Raw genomic sequence first — 18,311 nt, forward strand, 5'->3', positions numbered from 1 at the left:
TCTGGGAACTTTGAAGTGTTAATCTCTTTATTTAGTACAGATAAAGTTGGCGATAAAACATTCTCATATCTGTAATATAGGGAATGGGGGAAGTTCTGCATTAAAAAAATGAGGACTACAGATGTTCTGTAAATTGGCTTTTTAGCTTTGTTTAAGAGCTGTGCAGTGCCAAAATGGGCAATTTACAAATGGATGAAGGGATACAATCTGGTGCCTCTTTACTCAGTTACACCTTAGGAATGCTTTTGAGCTCTGAAGAACATCTTTCTTCACACAGAGGACAGAAGCGGTGATATCAGCAAAGACTGTTTTATTCAGGACCAGGATGAGGTACGTACAATGATGCATCATTAATAATGAATGGGGAGCTCATGCAGATTTGGCTGAAGATAGAATAGTCGCAGGCTGTCCATTGTTTTCTCCCGGGCCTGTGGCTGTTTTAAGTAGGACACAGCACTGCAAAACAGGGAGTGGGGAAAAAATCCAAATTAACGTGGTCTCGGAAATGTACAGTATAGGAGCAGAACCAAGCTCTGCAGAACTACCCAATGGTTTTAAAAATGGTAATATTTTAAGATAATCTGCAAGCTTTATCTTACTTTCCAGCTCAGTGTTGATAAAATTACATTATCATGAAGATGGACAGTAAGCAATGCTGCAGGAATACAAACGTCTGCAGTACAGAATAAAAAAGCAGTTGCCCTATCCTATCCATCTTTCCATGCTGGGGGGGGGGACAAATGTTGCCAGGGAGAACGGACTGTGGGGTGGAGGGTGAGACTCTGTCGGGGTGCTAGTCCATTGCAGGACTAGGGTCAGTTTTCAGATGGGAGTTAAGCTAGCCAGCATGTCTTGGGAAAAGGGCTGGAGCATGGGAACAGCGCACAGGGGCCACACAGAAGGCTCCTGAGTCTGGAATCCAAGCCAGGACTCAAGAGCTGTGAGGCAGCAAAATGAATGATCCACCCAGAAATAAGTCAACTTTTTCTTTTTGCTCCATATCCATCTGAGCAACACGTATTCAAAGCAGCATACACCTGTCCAAGAGGGACAAACTGGACAGCTGCTAAGTATCCAACGTTACTTCATTATGAAAATCGAGGCTTTTGTATCAATAGTTGCTTCCCTCCCCCCCAACCCCCACCAAGCAGACAAGCGCTTTTGCCTCAAGGATTCCAAAAGAGTGGAAGTGCTTCAGTTTGTCCCTACACTATTTTAGGTTGGCGTCCTTGACCAGAGGAACGCGGGACTCTCTTTCATCACCTCGGAAGACACTGCGGGCACCCCCGAGGTAAATGTGGGTTGGTTGCTGGCGTGGATTGAGCTGCGTTTGGTTTAAAAAGGGCAGGCAGCTCCTGAGCAGAGTCTGCTTCTCATTGCCAAGCTGGCAAATCAATCAACTTTTGGTTTTGATCCTAATCTGCACCCCTGGATGGGTCCCCATATTTAGACTCTTTGTAACCCCTATGTTTGAAATTCCTTTTTGACGTATTCATCCACGTACAGTACATGCTGTGATATGCCTAAGCGGAGCTCTGACCTGGAATTGTACAGTACGTGTAAAATTCTTATGATCCATTACCTTTCAAAATGTAGTCGGTTAATAAAGTTGGCACTTTCTCACTGTCTTCCTTCATTGCATAAAGGACTAAGGAACGAAAACAAAACATGGGGAAAAAAAATTGTCACATCTGTGGATTCTGTTTCCTTGCTTTAATGATTTAGGTGCAGAAATAATTCTGAGCTTTTTATCAATATTATAAACATTCATGCATTTTCTATTTCTAGTGGCTGAATTTCACTCAACCGCAACCCAAATAAATGTTGATGAAGGGGGGACTGTGGCCATATGCCCATTAGATGTAATAAAGGTCTTACTTTTTGTGAGCATCTGAAGGTCTTCCACTGTGGGAGGTGTGCTTCTTTTCTCATAGGGAATCACTGTGTTTAAATACTGAAGAAAGAGGGGGTTATCGTTATGGTATACACTGTTCAATAAAAAAATGAAACCACACCATAAAGTGTATAACCCTCTGCTCCAAGATCCTACAGGCCTGTATAGAAAAATGACCACATCAGCACTCACTTACACAATGCTCTATTATTTGTCATTAAGGAATATGTTTATTCACAACTCCTGAAAGAGTGGTTCGATAAAGGGTGGCAGGGGAGTCCTGCCACCCTGAAGCGTGCTCCACCTTTGTGAAAACTTGGAGAATTCCAGTGAGCTCTTCCTTCCTCTCCCCCTTCGCCTGAAGTCACCAAAACAGCAGTTGTTAATGCAAAGCTTTTCAACTGCTAAAGGCCATGCTTACATAATCTTTAAAGTCCTAACACCAGTGTTAAATAAACTGAAATGTGCACTGTGGAAGGCAGTACAGAGGATAGCTAGGCCCCTGGAAAGGAATAGATTGAGTTCAGGTGTTACCATATGTGGAACCCGTGGCAGGGGTGTCTAGCTCCTGACCCGAAGATCCTGGGTTCAATCCCAGGTAGGGGCAAGCGATGGAGCTAATTCTAATTCCTTCTAGGCGGCTCCACATCACCTCCACCTCCAGTGTAGCCCTTGCCCCCCATTCCCCCATGGGCCTTTATGGCCTGTAAAGGGACCTACCTATTACCATGTGTGCTTGTTAAAAATTGTCCTGGGTTTGGGTACATTTGGCCATACTGCTCGTGGAGATAAGAGAGAAAGTATTTACCTGTTTCTCTGTCCCTGAGTTCCCAAATGTCTGTCTGATCCCTGTTTGCAGAATGTTGGACAGCCCCTCCATACTGAAGCGCTGAAATTTTCAAACCATGAACATTAGTAGGAGGTATTGAGTAGTAGTGGCTGTTCCTCTGGACTTGTAACTAAAAGGCTGTTGGCCCAAATCCTGGGTGAAGTACTATTGTGAAACCCTGAAGCCAGATATGTCTCCTCGATTGCTTCCCTGGGCTGCCATGTGGATTCTCGATCATTGTTTTAAATGAGAACTTGCTCTTCTTTTAAACATGTAGTTAAGGTTAGGTTTGCAAGGTATTGGTGTGGAAAGAATGGTTCTTGAAAGATTGACTGTGAACTTGACTGTATGCTATAATGAGACGCGGTTGAAAAGGCTTTTATGGGTCCAATATTAGGTTTGATACAATTGGCTTCAGTTGCTATAGAGACGTGACGTAAAATTGGAGGAAGTCAGTGGCATTATATCTTCATTGCAAAAAGTTACATTCACAGGAAAATATTGCTTTTTAGCAGGGTTTCAGAGTGCTCAATACTCATTTGTTTTTCACTTATTGAGTAATTTGATTTTAAAACCTTTTTAAATTGCTTTTTGGTGAAGGGAAAGGCTGTTTTTTAAAAAGGCTGTTCTTTTAATGTTTTGTTTAAATTGGAGGAATGGAAGAAATGTGCTGAAAGCTTTTTGCAACAATAAAACTAAAAAAATATCAGTGTTTCTCTGCCTTACAGTAAAACGTCTGCTTATCATCACTTGGGTAATTTAACAAAACACGAATTTTCATAAATAGCCCCTATACTTTACTTTATCTAATTGCCTCCCTGAGGATATTGTGGGAGATGTCCCACGTAACCGATGACGATGTGTGCTAATTTTTGAAAGAAAGTAAAAAATGAGATTATTCGGCCTCACTCTGGAGCAGCCATTAGCTCTGTCGTCTTCAGACCAGAGGCTCAGGGGTTTGATTTCCAGGTGTAACGTTGCAGGTATTTCTTTAAGTAAGGTACTTAATTCCGATTTCTCCACTGAATGTACCGCTACTGTATATAAAGAGAGATGAAAGGGAAATGAGAATCTCTCAATCTTTTTAAAAATCCATTAATAAAAAAAAACTGCATCTTAATCTTCCGAATCAGAACAACTATTATATAATAAAAGAATCTGTGCCATTAGTTTGAGAGATGCACCAAACCTCTAAAGCTAAAAGCATTTCCCATTTCTGTTTTTTGTTTCTATTGGTTTGTTTCCTGTAAATGCAGTTCAAGGATAAGGCCATCTCCTCAGTCCATTATCTCTCCCGGATGATTCCTTTAATTTTGCTGACTGTAATAGACCATTGCCTGAACAATTACAGTCTATTACAGTCTATTAGCATTACAGTCTGCATGTATTCTTATTTCTACCTACCTGGTAAAACAAAAGTTCCTTCACTTCAACCTTCTGCTATTTGTGATGAAGTTCGACATGGTGATCTTTGTACATAATGGGTTCCCGTCAGTATTCACATTTTCATAACTTGCTTTCATTGGGCCTTCTCCTGTCTGTACATTTTATCACAAGGCTATGGCTCGGCACACTACACTGGTAATGATTTTATCAAAGCTCTGATGTGGCGAGGGTACTGAGATCGGGGCAAAACTAAAGAACGGCAGAGTGAAAGTGGTGCAAATAAGTGTCAATTGAAGAGTTGATCTATAGGGCAAAGTGCAAAAATCAATTATAATAAAAATAAGAGTTTCTTACACCTATACAGCGCTTTTCTGGACACTCCACTCAAAGCGCTTTACGGGTAATGGGGACCCCCCTCCACCGCCCCCACCTGGATGATGCGACAGCAGCCATAGTGTGCCAGAACGCTCACCACACACCAGCTCTCAGTGGGGAAGAGAGCAGAGTGATGAAGCCAGTTCAGAGATGGGGATTATTAGGAGGCCATGACTGGTAAAGGCTTGGGGGAAATTTGGGCAGAACACCTGGGTAATGCCCGTACCGGTGTAAGGCTGTAATAATAAGCATATTTAACCCCAATGAAAAGACTGCAGGGACCCAATCCCCTCTCCCCTGCTCTGGTGCTGCGGCCCTGACCTTCACAGGCATAGATCCGGCCTTGTCCGTCCTGGCTGTGCCCTGCAGGCTCATGCCTTTCTCCCGGCGCCGGCGCTTGGTCAGGTCCCTCTGCTCCTTCTGCCGGTTCTGCACCTCCATCAGCGCGGTGATGAAGGCGTTCTTCACCTCCTTCTCGAACTCCAGCTCCTCGCGGCGCGCCAGCTGGGTCACCAGCTCCTCGGAGAACTCGCGGATAGTCGCCTCCACCCGCTGCAGCAGCTCCGACAGCACGGAGGTGGGCATCAGCTGCAGGCCTGCCCAAACCCCCCCCACGGGGCACAGGAGAGGTAGCCGGTGAGGGGCCACATTCTCCGCAAGAAGAGACAGGAGGGCTACGTCTTTCCCTCCTCGACACATCAATGAAACGGCTACACACAAGAAGCTTTCCTACTCTTTCTCAAAGCTTCACAAGCTGCTCACCTGCCACCTCTGTTCTGCTCACTTTACCTCTGAGAGGTGCGGCGCTATTCAGTCTTTATCGAGTGGTCGGCCACCTACCTGTCCGTATCATGTACAAGTAAACATTCGCTCTTAGGAGACACGAAAAGATTTGTCGAGAGCTATGGCCAGACAAAAAGATGTTTTGGGGGATCTGGGACCAACAGCAGAATGGAAGGGAGCTAAGTAAGGATCCTTGCAGAGGGTGAAGGCTGGTACCTTCATAAGAGCAGTTGTTGTTGGAGGCGTGAGAGAGGACTCGGATCTCCTCCAGCAGAGAGGGGTTGGGCGGGGGAGAGGACTGCCCGCTCTCTTCCTCCTCCTCTTCCTCAGTTTCCTCTGGGTCAGGGGAGTTCTCCATCATCTCCACTATCTCCTCGATCACCTGACGCATCAGAACAGAAATGTCACCGGTGGGAGGGGTGACCCTCCTCTCCTTCCTCTCCCAGTCCTCCTTTGCAGACCACCAAGCTTAAAAAGTATTTACTCTGGATGTGTGCCAACGTTTGTGCAGGGTCTGCTCTGCACCAGCCATGTGAAAACTGAGTAACAATATTTTTCTAATGATGTTCACGAGATGTGGCCTGGTTATCCGGCCTTAAAAAAACTTAGCGTGTAAGTGTAAAACCCAAGAAATGTGGTTTACCAAGGGGGAAAAAAACAAACTCTCAACAAAACAAAACAATCTTCCTTTTTCATTAGGCATAGTGAACTTTTCTTAAATATCCTCTATTGAATCTGTAGTTTTAACTGTCAGAATATTCATGGTTTATACAGTAGCGTTGACTGCATTCAGTCAGTTCCCAGTCAATTAAAATGATAACAGGAATGACAACACACACTGAAACTGAATTTAATAACACTGTCCAGCTGTCTGTGAATAAATGAAAATCTCGCTAGTGAATATTTAGTTCTGGATTTGTGTTGCACTGGATTTATCTGCAGTGATATAGCTAGCAGCATGTTTCTTCGCTCCTCAGGGGCACCTTTAGGTTGAAGTGCAAAGCCCTGCTGTGCTCGTGACCTAATTAATGTTGCTCCACATTTAGCTTGCAGCAACCAGGAGATATCAGACAAAATATCAGACTTTCTTTATATCCTGGTATCAAAGCAGGGCACTCTTCTGAATTGGATAGAATTATGAAAGTAACACAAACTGGGTGCACTTATTTTCAAGATGAATGGTTCTGGCAAAATTAAACTATTGTCAATTAAAAGTCCCCGATTCTTGCAGTGAGTTGAAATAAACTTGATAAAGGTGCATCTTGGAGCAAGCAGGGGAAATCTCACAGCTGCGAAGTAGCATTTTTCATCCGTGAGACAAAAAGACCTTGAGCTTACCCTTCCAAATAAGCAGCTGTACTGTAGACATGCAAAACATTGCACCACATTTTGTCTTCTCCATAATACTGCAGCCTAGCATTTTCCCAGCATTATACCTCATGAGTACAGGGTGGATTTATCATGAGTTTTTTCATTGGTGATTTTTGAGAGAAAGTGCAGCTCAATGTCTGCTTTTATTAGCCAGATATTCAGACATCTAATAGCATAGTAATGATGATTCCCGAACTGTAGGTTCTGTGGCCCCCAGTCGGAGTCTGTTTTCCACTATTTCACTAAGTCACCTGATCAGCAGTAACAAGAGGTTCCTCATTCAGACAGTTGGTGTTGTCATTCTTCTCATTCATTTCTTCTTCTTTTTCGTGGACCTTGAACAAAGGGAAAAGTACAAGTATGCTGGTAAATATGTGAAACATGCAAGTCAGGATGGTTAAAAGAGCATATCGTTTACTAAGCCTTACCAACATGCTTCTAATTACAAAGGTATCGACTTTGTAACCATTGATGTTTTTTAATAATTGCAGTTGAGGCTGCATTATCTCTCATCTTATCGTCTCAGACTAATGTCTCTCATTTTGTTATCTGAATAGCCCACTATCTAACTATTTCCTTAGTGTTTCCATTATCTGGAAAGACATTTTCTTCAGTTATTCCTGGTTGGAAAGTCTCCTCTATACTTCCTTTCCCATCACTCCTCCTCATGTTTGCACTGCGTGTGCTTCACAGCATCATTGAGATGTACACCTAGGGTGGAGGAAATTCTGGAAATCGTACAGCTGATTTTCAACGGCTGACTGGACTGAGTGAAGTGGGGTTGGTTTGTCGAAAATGATCTCGACCGATCTTTGAGTCTGGAAAAAAAGACTTTGATCTTAGAGGAATTTACAAGTTCAGAACCGTGTGAGTACTAGCTAACAAGAATGTAACTATATGCAGTCTAAACTGTAAGATTTAGAGCTTTTTCACTGCCTCTTACAGTCTATATTTCCAGGATATATTTAACACATGTTTTGATCCTAGGTGTATTTCAACAAACCTAAAGCACTGGTTTTATAATGCCCTGTTTCAGATTTTTTTGGCTTGTTCTTAGATTTACTTAGCGGGTCTGTTCACAAAGAAAAGAAAATCCCTCCTTCTGGTGATCTGTACTGTTTACTCTTGGCAGCTTGATGAACATTCCTGAATTAAAAAACATACTTGAGAAGTTGCTTTAAAAACGGAGGCATTTTGCCACCTTTTTTACCCATGAATGATCATGCCCCCTTTCCCAAACACGTGCTTCAGCCTCAGCTGTTTCTCCCAGCTCCTCAGATCTAATTGCTTGGACAAGTGCCCTTCCACACCAATCCAGTTCTGAGAAACAGATTACGTAGTCTCTTGGTTTGAAATGCAATGAAGAACTGGCAATGTCTTTCCTGTTATGCTCCTTTCCTTTTAAGTGCCAGGGCCTGCTTCCCAGAAGCCTGAAATGTGCCTGAATCAATGGAAACGTGATTGAGCCTGATGGGTGCTCTTCCTTCATTCATCCTGCCTGGTGCCTCTCAGACTGAGTCTTCCCTTCCTGACACTCCTATGAGAGCCCAGGGCTTGAGAAAGCTGCTGACTTCACGTGCAAACACGGCTTGTGTACAGACTCCTGGGCCCCTCATTCTCTGTCTTGCAGTGTCCTGGCCTGAGAGCAGCTCTGTTCAATAACTATAATGCAGCCTGAGAGAGCAGGAGCGTTCAGGGTGGATGTGGTTTCAGATTCATTAATCTGCAGCTACACTGAAGTCCGGAGAGCAGAAAGAAGCCAATAACTAAACTGTCTTGCTTCCAAAGTGATACCTTGGACAGTATTCAACTACAAAGTATGTTCAGAATCCTGTAGCTTGATTTCTATTTTAAACATTTTTGTCTCAGTGTACTGGCTCTCTCTGAAATGTAGAATTGATTCTAAAGTGCTCTTGCTTCCATACAAGACATTGAATGGTCAAACTCTAAATTATATAAAGGACCTGTAAGGAAATATAGTTCAACACACAGTCTGATACTGTTTATTCAGATGTAGGATCTCTCATCTTAACTACAGTATACTGTACCTGGCTCAAAGCTCAAAGATTTCCCTAGGTTGTGAATTCAGTGCTCAGATTCTTCAGAGACTGCAAAAGTGGATCTTTTTAAATCACATTTAAAGACTTACTTGTTTTACTGTTGCCTTTAATGTTTCATGTACTCGATGATGTACTTTCTACACATTAAGTGTACAACTCAGTACACTGGAGTTTTTGTAAAGCAGCGAGTAAAATATTGTTCTACACCCAGTATGGGTCAATTATCAGAGTGGCTACAGCTGGAAAGAGGCTATTAGACCCATCAACATCATCTGGCTCTGTTTTTCCTTGGTCCCCTAACCAGTACTTTTAAGTCACAATGTTCGCCTTTTGCTTAGTTTCTCTGTTACAGTTCATCACTCTTTCAGTACCTTGTGCAGGTTCAATTGGTTATTTTGTCAAATTAGCTTCATTGTCTCTCTCTACTCAGTGCGCTTTTATTGCTCAAAATGAGATTGTGTATGACTCTCTGGATTCTAGCATTTGGTCAATAAATTCCCGAGGATGCTAACACCAAGAAGAACCCAGTTTGACCCTGTGCCTCCAGGTTTCGTTTCCTGAAAGCGACAGAGGGCTGTGACTGTCTTCTGTAAAAACCCGGGGTCACTGAAGAGAGAGCGTACCTCCTGGTCAGAGAGATTGCCGTTGAGCCCCTCTGTATTCTGGTCGTCCCAGCTGGAGCTCGTAGAAGACGCGTAGTTGTCAGTCAGAGCATCCCAGACCCTGCGCACACGGCGAGCAGAAGACAGAAGAGAAGAATTTAGGTTTTCTGCAGCGACTTTGAGCTGGTTTCTTGTGTGCGAATCCCCCCCCCCAGACACATCCTTGAGCCCTGTGGGACTGTTGCGCAACAGAGAGGAACAAAATGCACGCAGCTCTCACAGCAGGGGCTGCCCTTGTAAGGTGCAGTGGGTTGCCTGGCTTCCTTGCCAAACCAGCCGGAAGTCTTGAACAGGAAAGGCAGAGAGAGGCTGGCCTGAGTCCTCGGCGTGAACGCTTCGGCTGTGATGTGTGCTAACCACTCCCCTCACTGCAGCCAAGCTGCGATTCTGCTTTTGGCATGGCATCATATCGAAAAAGGCAGCTAGATGATGAAATGAATAACGAAGTAGGCTATTTTGTTAAAAAAAAACAATTGACAACAATCTTTAAACATTGAAAGGCATTAAAATGCAACCGGTGCTATTGGTTCCAGTAGTCTATTTTTGCCATTTCAATGCCTTTAAGTAGACATCCATCCTTTATACATTGTATTTGGTTAGTAAAAAATGTAACTATTTATGTCCTAAAATTCTCTATTTAAATTCCAGTGATAAGATATCAGGTTTTATAAAACTGGCAGAGAAATAAAACCCAATTCATGCACCTGGAAAGAAAACGGGCAATATTTGATATTGAACTGGGTTTTTTATAATTTTTTAAGTATACACAAAACATTACTGCTAGTCAGAAAATATACCGGTAAAGAACAGCAGCATATTTTCTCATTTTAATTCTTAGTTTACAAAACTAAGGGTAAAAGTAAGCGATGTACAAAAAGTGTTCAGAAAAAAAGCGTTCTGAACATATTGTAAAGGTGGATCAAAACACTCTGGAACTCAAGTCAAAATTATTAAAACAAATTCTTCTGTAAAGTACAGTTATACCTCAGTTTGGGAAAGGACACAACACCATGTACAGTATAACGTCCATTATTTATAACAAAACTTTCAATAAAATATTGATACGCCTACATCTGAGAAAAAAAACACAATACAGTCAGTCACTGTTAAAACTAGCTTCTCTGTAAAATACAGATCTACCTCAATGAAGTTGTGTACGCCCCCATCTTCACTTGATGCGTCTTTAAGTACTCTGTTGCCCTTGTTCTGAAAGCTGCATGCCTCTCTCAGTGAGATCCATACTTGAATATGGACAGAGAGAGGGAGAAAAACCTTTTGTTTTTCCAGTCCCATCCCATTTAGTGGCACTGCCAAGCACTAAAGAGAACAACTGTCTGTTCTTTAGCACTTTCTCAACTGTTAGCCTCTCTTGTTTGTGAGCGCTCTCTCCCTCTTCTTCTCTCAGATGACTGGCGCTCGCTCGTACCATCGCTTTCCATCAGTGTGCTCGCTTACCATCTGACAGACCCGGGAGTCTGAAGAGCAGAACGCAGGACAGAAAGGACATGGAAGAGCGCTCACTCCCCATCAAAACATTTCAGGCCGAGACGAAGTTGAGATGTTAGTCTAAAGCTCTAAAAGCCAGGCTGACTCCCAGTGCGGGGTGGTCTTTGTGAAATGGGAACCTAACGTTCTGTAAACCAAATCCTCCTTCAATCTGCTCCTTCAAGGAGGTTTGTTTTTTTTTTCCAAAAACCTTCACCTTTCGATGGGCTGTGAAGGCTGTGCTACAAACACATGGGCTCGGATTGTAAAAAGTGAAAACTAGGTTGCAGATTGAAGACTATAGCCCATGTGCTGTGAGAGGGTTATGGTGCTAGCTTAAAACTAGTGTGGGTGGCAAGAGGACTCAAAGGTGGTTTCTACCCTTTAGACATGGGAAAACTGGACTGGACAAGGCATAGACCTGTAGGCACAAATCATCAATCCTTAGGATTTTTCTACCTGTACCATAAATTCTCAGATTCCAGTTAATGTTTTCATGCTGGTCAATTAGTCGAATTGAGCGATCTTTAACACTCAGTCAAAGTAACTCAGCCAGCATTTTTCCACATGATATCAAGCTAATCACTCACACCCTGAGTTAAAGCACAAATCAGACGGCTTAACAGGTCGTGCTTGTATGTTTTGTATAATAATGTTTCCTCCCTTGAACTGGCAGTTCAGCCAGAAAATAAATTGTGGTCCAGGATCTGTTTAGACACCCTGTGGTTTTGGCTTATGAATTCCACATATAAATAAGGTTTGGAATGTCATCAATACTGAGGCCACGTTTGACCTGCTTCAAAAGGGATATGCATTGATTAGAATTACAATTCCCTCAAGCCACTACAGCAGTGTTATTTTTAACACAAAGAGCTATTATTAGATGATAAGAAATTTGACTCAGGACTTTTTCACCTTTGCTGAAGTGGTGGCTTACTGTATATAATCAGCAGGACACAGCCAGGGATGAGAGAGGGAAAGAACTGAAACACGGAGAACTGAATTCGAAGAAAATCTCAGAAAATTACTGTGCACAGATTTTTTACACTTTTATGTTGCTCTGGTGGCTCAAGGTCTTGAAAACTGGTGCATAACTCCATGTTGACGAGGCAAGTATTTAGTGTGTTCTTCACCGTATTCTGATGTTGCTACCATTTTATTAATCCACCGGACCATTACCAGTAAGCCGCTTACCGCTGGCAAGGCTGACCATAACCCAGAACCTATCATGGTGGAACAGGGATCAAGATGGCTGAGGTCGGAGTCTACCACGGCTTACACGCACGGACACACGAGGACAATTGAGAGACTCCTTACAGAAACCATGCCGACTTGATTCATTGGCGGAAGGAAACCGAGGCACCTAGAGATAAACCAATGTGAATGGGGGAGAACATGCAAACTCCACGCACAGGGAGCATGTGAACCGAAGAGATTAAGTTCCTTTAACCTGCAGTGTGAGACTGGGAACCATTCTTGATCCCTTTTCAATGTTTTCAAAGGCTACGATCGCCTTTATGTCGTTTCGTGACACAAATCGAGCACAGTATCCCAAACAAGCTCTTACTGAAGTATCACAGAGCTTGAGCACCCTTTTCCTTGATTTGTACTCCCCCCCCCCCCCCCGTATGAGTTCGGCACTCACTCCTCGTCCTGGAGCAGCTCCTCCTCCTCCTCGATGTGCGTCTGGCTGCGCACGGGGGCCAGGCCCTCGGTCTTGGTGTTGTAGTTGCGGAAGCAAACGTTGAGCTTCTCATCGAACTCGTTCACCAGGTCCTCCATGGACTTGAAGCTCATCATCTCTGAGAAGTTCTCCAGCTCGGAGAACTCCTCCCGCGCCAGGGGGGCGGTCCCAGCGGGGCGCGGGGGGAGCTGGCTCCTCTTCTCCACCTGGCAGGGTCTCAGGTCCTCAAAGTCTTCATCGAGGCACACCAAGGGGGCCTCCATCTTTCCTGACTCCCTGGCTGGGCAGATCCCGTACGCGCACGCCTATGGGGGGGGAGACATTTGTGGTGTATATATGAGAGAAAGCTCAAGAATTCCAAGCTTGTGCTGGAACCTTAATAAACCCTTAAAGATGATTTTGTCCCAAAAGCATTTTATTTAACTGGTTTGCTCATAGATATCTTTAAAACCCTCCTACAGTCCCTGTTCTCATCCCACCATCCTATGGTGTGCTCATTAGAGTATAAGGGAGTACAAAATGAGAATAGTTTGTGTGGAACGCCCACTTACAGCAAGCTTTCCATTAAATTTTTTCCTCCACTGGCCCGCTGGGAGCCAAAATCTGTCACCTTTGTTATCACCCTGTTTTTACCTCATCGATCTTCTGCAGCAAGACTTCTTACATCCCCCGATTTTTAGGTTTTAATCGTGCTCATACAGTATGTAAAAATAAAGCATTAGAGTATCATACTGGAGAGAGGTGTCCTGGAGATTAATTGCTGATCAAGCAAGAACTAAAGCACTTCCACATATTTTAGTCTATCAGTGTAATCACTCATTCATACAGATATATTTTTAGCAATAATGTGAAAATAGGAATGATACAGTCCTGTCAATGTCTCTGCTCCAGGGATCCAGCCTATTGTTAATACTAAGGAACTCATTAAAGAAGTTCTAAGATAATTGAGGGAATCAGAAATGTAGCCACATAATGTAATGATGAATCTGATCTCCCCTAATGAGATATTACAAGCTCTTTTGTTGGTCCACATGGTAATCATATGAGTACTTGGCAAGCGAACTGATGAGGACTGTAATTATTTTCACATTATCAGTAAGTGTGTATGCTTAATTCTTGAAGACCTTTTACAGAATCAAAAGTATTCTCATCTGGTCTTCCTTTCCCAAATACGTTCACCGGTGTTTTTCCTTCTGGAGTCCATTTGCTTTCAGCTGTTTTTTACCTATTCTGTGTACTGTGAAAAGGTACCTGGTACATTTTTACCCAAGACCAAAAGGCAACATTTGAAGGTCTGTAGTAACTTAAAACTTAAAACCTAACAGAGTGTTTTTACAAGCACAATTAAAACAAAACTTCAATTGTCCTTATCCTAAAACACAGCTCTCCCCAACGTCTGGATTTTTTGTTACCTTTTCAATATCCTGCTATCTTCACTCTTTGTGTTGGGGAATCTGATGGTCTGTTTGATTATGATTCCTGTAAGATATTTGTCAATAGTCAGACTTCTGTCCTGTACAATTCACCAGCTGTAGGGATACCGTGCATTTTGATGCCAAAATCTTTAGAAAGGACGCCTACTGCTTACTTTTTGTTCAATGCCAGATGCAGAGTAGTCCCTGGAGGGAATGTTGTTCCTTCACATGTAACTTTTTTTTTGCTGGAAAGACCCACAGTACTCACAGCTTTGCAGATATAATACAACACAATTCAAAGTAGGGACTTTTGTTCTGTCAAATGCACATCACTGACGTCTACTCTGAAGTGGTGAAGTAACAATATATAAATCAGATTGAAGGAAAATAAAAAAACAAAGGAGGTATTTCACAATTTAAATGTATGGCCAGGAGAAGCCAGAGAGATCGTGAGATTATACAACAGATCCATGACCTGACAAAGTTCGTATACACATTATGGAATACAGAGTAAATGAACTAAAAAATAAAAAAAATGTGTTTTGGGATTTCTTTATATTATTAATGTTACTTAAATGAGAAAATCATTGCTACTGTATGTACTGTGAAGCCTGGAAAACAGCCTTACTCGGCCATAAATCAAGGGATGAAACCCATTACTTGATGTTGTAAAGCTATTTTACACAGTGAGGTACAGAGTGCTGGATTTTATGAGGTCTGTAGAGGTTGTATCATATTCCTGGAGAGACTGAGAGCCTAAAGTTGCTGACTTGTCTACTACCTTTATATGTTGTTAAGTTTAGCAATATGCAGTTTTCCAATGCTGGTTTTGAACCCCACAATTTTAATTTGAACATCAACAGAGCACAAAAGGACTGATAAAAAATAACAGCAGATGGAATATTCCAGGACTTGTTTATTTTAACCATATGAACTCGAATTGCTTAAACATCTCCTCATACTATTCAATAGATGTTCCAAGAGGTTGTTTCAATGACAGCCTTTCTGAAGCTTTCTGAAGATTTTGTGAGAGTATCTTACAAAATAAGTACTCATTATTGACATGAAATGAAATCTGTGTCTCTTTCTCCCTCTCATTGATGCAGATTTCAGGCAAAATGGATCTGACAAGGCTATTAAACGGAAGAGCATTCCTCAGAGCAAATCATGAGGCTCTAAATTAGTCAGGGACTATGGAAAAAATATCTTTTCAAAATAGCGAGGACTATTTTACTGTAATTGGCTAGGGAAAGAAAATTCTGTATGTCCTTCGTGAAGCTTTTAATGAGCTATTTTTCGTTCGCTGAGAAAGTGCAAAAAAATGGGTTTCATATCAATGAGGACAACAAAAAAGTTTTTGTGCCGTGAAAGCGAACCACTGCTGTCGAGCATGGAGGACAAGAGGGATGTGTGAAGCCTTCTGGCGAGGTGCCGTTGAAAAGGATCAGATGAAGGAGACGGTATTCGTGGTGCCAGAGCCAGACGAAGAAAACAAATCCACCTCCTTTTGTTAATCTCGGCAGAGACATGCAAATCTGGGATCTGGGGTGTGCTGGCATTCCAGGGAAAACCATTTAACCTTCACCTGGGCCTGTTGTGTGTTTCATCATCATCTTCTAACCCTCTACTCCCTGCTCAGTCTCCCCCTCAGCGCCGAGACCAGCCCAGAGTGGGGAGCATGCAGGGAAATGGTTAAGGAATAACTGCCCCCGTTTTAAATGAAGACAAAATACATCAAAGAACAGATAAATGTCTCCAATTCTATCAATATTTATATCGTGGTCATTTAATTAAAAATGAACAATGATCATAACAGTTTAATTTTGGTACGGTGGGTCTATTACATTATCTGATATTTATTATTAGTAAATACCACAGTCATGTGCATGTTTGTGGCCCTGAATACAGAACTAATATAAATCTGTGTTCAGTTTAGTGCATTTTAAGCTTACCCGTGATCTACATTAGTGCTGTCATCACAATCAGCACTTTCACGCGTATCCATCCTTTCTAAATATGGACCACAAGCAGGCTTTCAGCCCAATATGTCATCAGCAAATCTCACAGAACACACACATCAGTGTTTTACAAGCTACTGAGAGACATTTGGAAATATCGCTACAGACAAATGAAAGGACTTTCAAAACATCCACCTAAATTCGGAATATTCCCAGGTCAAATCATTTTAACCACAAAAACAGTATGTATAAACAGAAGGTAAATAAGCGGGTGGATATTGCAAGTGCAGGGAGGAAAGGAGGGGAGCTGTGTAGCTGTCAGAAGTGAACCAGCAGGGATGAAGGGGATGAAAAACAATGGAGGCACACTGAGACAGAGAGGGGAATGGAGAGAAGGGATACAGTACCTGCGATGGATGTGTTTTCCGTTCTCTCGCCGGGGGAAGAGCCCCTCCTAAGCAATGCAGATCTCAGCTGCGCTGCCCGCGTCTGCACATCTCAGCTCCAGCGAAGCAGAGGCAGTCAAAGGCATCCCCCCCTCTCAGTGCAGGAATGAAGGAAAGACAATGGGAACGACGTGTTCCGTTTTTTTCTCTCCTTTTTCCCCTTCTGTTCTCTTTCCTCAATGTGCCGTGGCCCCCCTTCTCAGCGTAAACCTCTCTCTCTCCTGAGCCTGAGAGGCAGAGGATGGTATTTTTGAATCAGTGGGCAGCCAGCCTCCACAGCAGCCCTATAGCAGACGTCTCCGCTGTGGAGCAATGGAAGCATCACCACGGCGACGCAGAAGATCAGCATCCTCCCCCTCCAATCACTACCACCCAGGGCTTTCAATATTCATGAACTCAGTGAGCTGCGGATGTGAGGCCACTCGGTACAGTAGCTGTACAGTGAGCCAGGCCTTGAAACGGTTCTGAGCAGCATCGTTAACCTTCCTAGCTGGAATTGGAATTGAACGGCTGTGTGGCATAATGTCTTCCCCTTTGTTTAATTCTCTGGAATGCATCTGTAGAGGTCATTTGCGTTTGCAAGACGGAACCACTGAACCACAGCAGAAAATACAGATGGCACCCCGCTGAGCACAATGGACCAGTTTTAAAAATAAACGGTTGACGGACTGACTCACTGTCTAATGCTTTATAAGCACTATAGCTGAACGTCAAGACAAGCTGATAAACACATCCACATCATTTAGAAGTGGTTTCAGAAAGGGACTCCGTTCACAGTTCGAGTGAAGAACAGCTCATTAATAAGATACTGTAAAAAAACAGTGGGTAGTAAATAACTCGAGCTTTCTGTGGCATGTTTGGTCTTTTTAGCTGAACAAAAATGAATATTTTTTAACAATAACTTGAACAACTGCACAATACACTCCACACCCCACAGACGTCTATAATTCCATCCCTAACAGTCCAAATAGAGAGAAGCTCTTTCTTAAGAAAAATTAATCCTACCCAGGAACCATATACAATTGCCTTCCGTAAAACAAGTGAATGGGAAACCAATTTCCCTGTTTTCACAAAAATGGGAAAAAATGTTTTTAGCTTAAGGATTCCACAATACAGGCGTACATAAGGTTGCAAGTCCTCTTATACAAATGCTCAGGTTACTTATTCAGAATCTGGTTCCCGGTGTGTTTAGAAAAAGGGTCTCTCCCTGCCATATCTTTGGAGATGATGATAATGGTGAGACATGATCTTTGTTCTCCCTTCCTCTTCTTTCCTCTTTCCATCTCCTCTTTCCTTTCTTCCTTTCATTTCCTGTAATTATGCAGTGGTTCTTTCCAATGGAGTCTACCTCAATAATTTCCCTAGGAATGGCCCATTACTGTTGAATGTTTCAATCAATGAAGAACATCATCAGGAACACTTTTGATCAGCTGTGTCCATTACTTTGTTTACTTGTCTTTTGGCCCCATGACAGCTAGGTAAACTCTGCCAAAAAAAAAAAAACTTGTTCAAAAAACCTTTGGAGTCGGGCAATCCAGCTGGAAAGTAAAAACCCAACCAGACACAACAATTCAATCAAGCGTACCAGTAGAGCACTTCTCAGTGGCTATCGATTTAGCCAGCTCTTAAAAAAATGAAATGTCATTGGCAGATCGGTCATGTGAATAGCATGAGCTGCACACTACATTCTCTTTCTCCTTTTAGCATGCCTTTTAACATGCATTTTCCGGTTCAGATTGTTGAGCGACAGCATTGGGTGATCGTGCAATAGCATCTTTGGTGTAGCCAACTACTCAAACCACCCACAAAAAAGTACTTATTTGTGGTGCTTGTCGAGGCAATGTGGAGCCTAGGCTAGAAATATGAGGTTCAAGAATGGACCGGTCTTCATGTTGCATGTTGCTCCTCGTCTGTACGTCTTTGTCTGTCTCGTGTTGTGGGCTTGTGGACATTGGATCGAGAA

At 42.7% G+C, this 18,311-nt stretch overlaps 1 protein-coding gene across 3 annotated transcripts; it reads right to left on the minus strand.

The window, feature by feature from the left end:
• Positions 1 to 293: 293 nt before the first annotated feature.
• On the minus strand, positions 294 to 16,655 carry fez1 (fasciculation and elongation protein zeta 1 (zygin I)). 3 transcript variants are annotated; one of them, XM_088619260.1, is made up of 11 exons: positions 16,310 to 16,654; positions 13,942 to 14,008; positions 12,491 to 12,834; positions 9,322 to 9,421; positions 6,890 to 6,973; positions 5,484 to 5,649; positions 4,806 to 5,080; positions 2,703 to 2,783; positions 1,879 to 1,954; positions 1,583 to 1,648; positions 294 to 456 (listed from the first exon to the last, which is right to left on the minus strand). In XM_088619260.1, exons 3-11 carry the CDS (start codon positions 12,790 to 12,792, stop codon positions 440 to 442), a joined length of 1,167 nt encoding a protein of 388 aa, XP_088475386.1. In that variant the 5' UTR covers positions 12,793 to 12,834; positions 13,942 to 14,008; positions 16,310 to 16,654; the 3' UTR covers positions 294 to 439. The 3 variants fall into 3 exon arrangements, with proteins under 3 accessions (XP_088475386.1, XP_088475384.1, XP_088475387.1); XM_088619258.1 differs by lacking the exon at positions 13,942 to 14,008; XM_088619261.1 differs by lacking the exons at positions 1,583 to 1,648; positions 13,942 to 14,008 and having other exon boundaries at positions 16,310 to 16,655.
• Between the last annotated feature and the right edge of the window lie 1,656 nt (positions 16,656 to 18,311).

This window comes from Lepisosteus platostomus, chromosome 25 (genome assembly GCF_059453375.1).
Source record: "Lepisosteus platostomus isolate fLepPlt1 chromosome 25, fLepPlt1.hap1, whole genome shotgun sequence".
Lineage (NCBI taxonomy): Eukaryota > Metazoa > Chordata > Actinopteri > Semionotiformes > Lepisosteidae > Lepisosteus > Lepisosteus platostomus.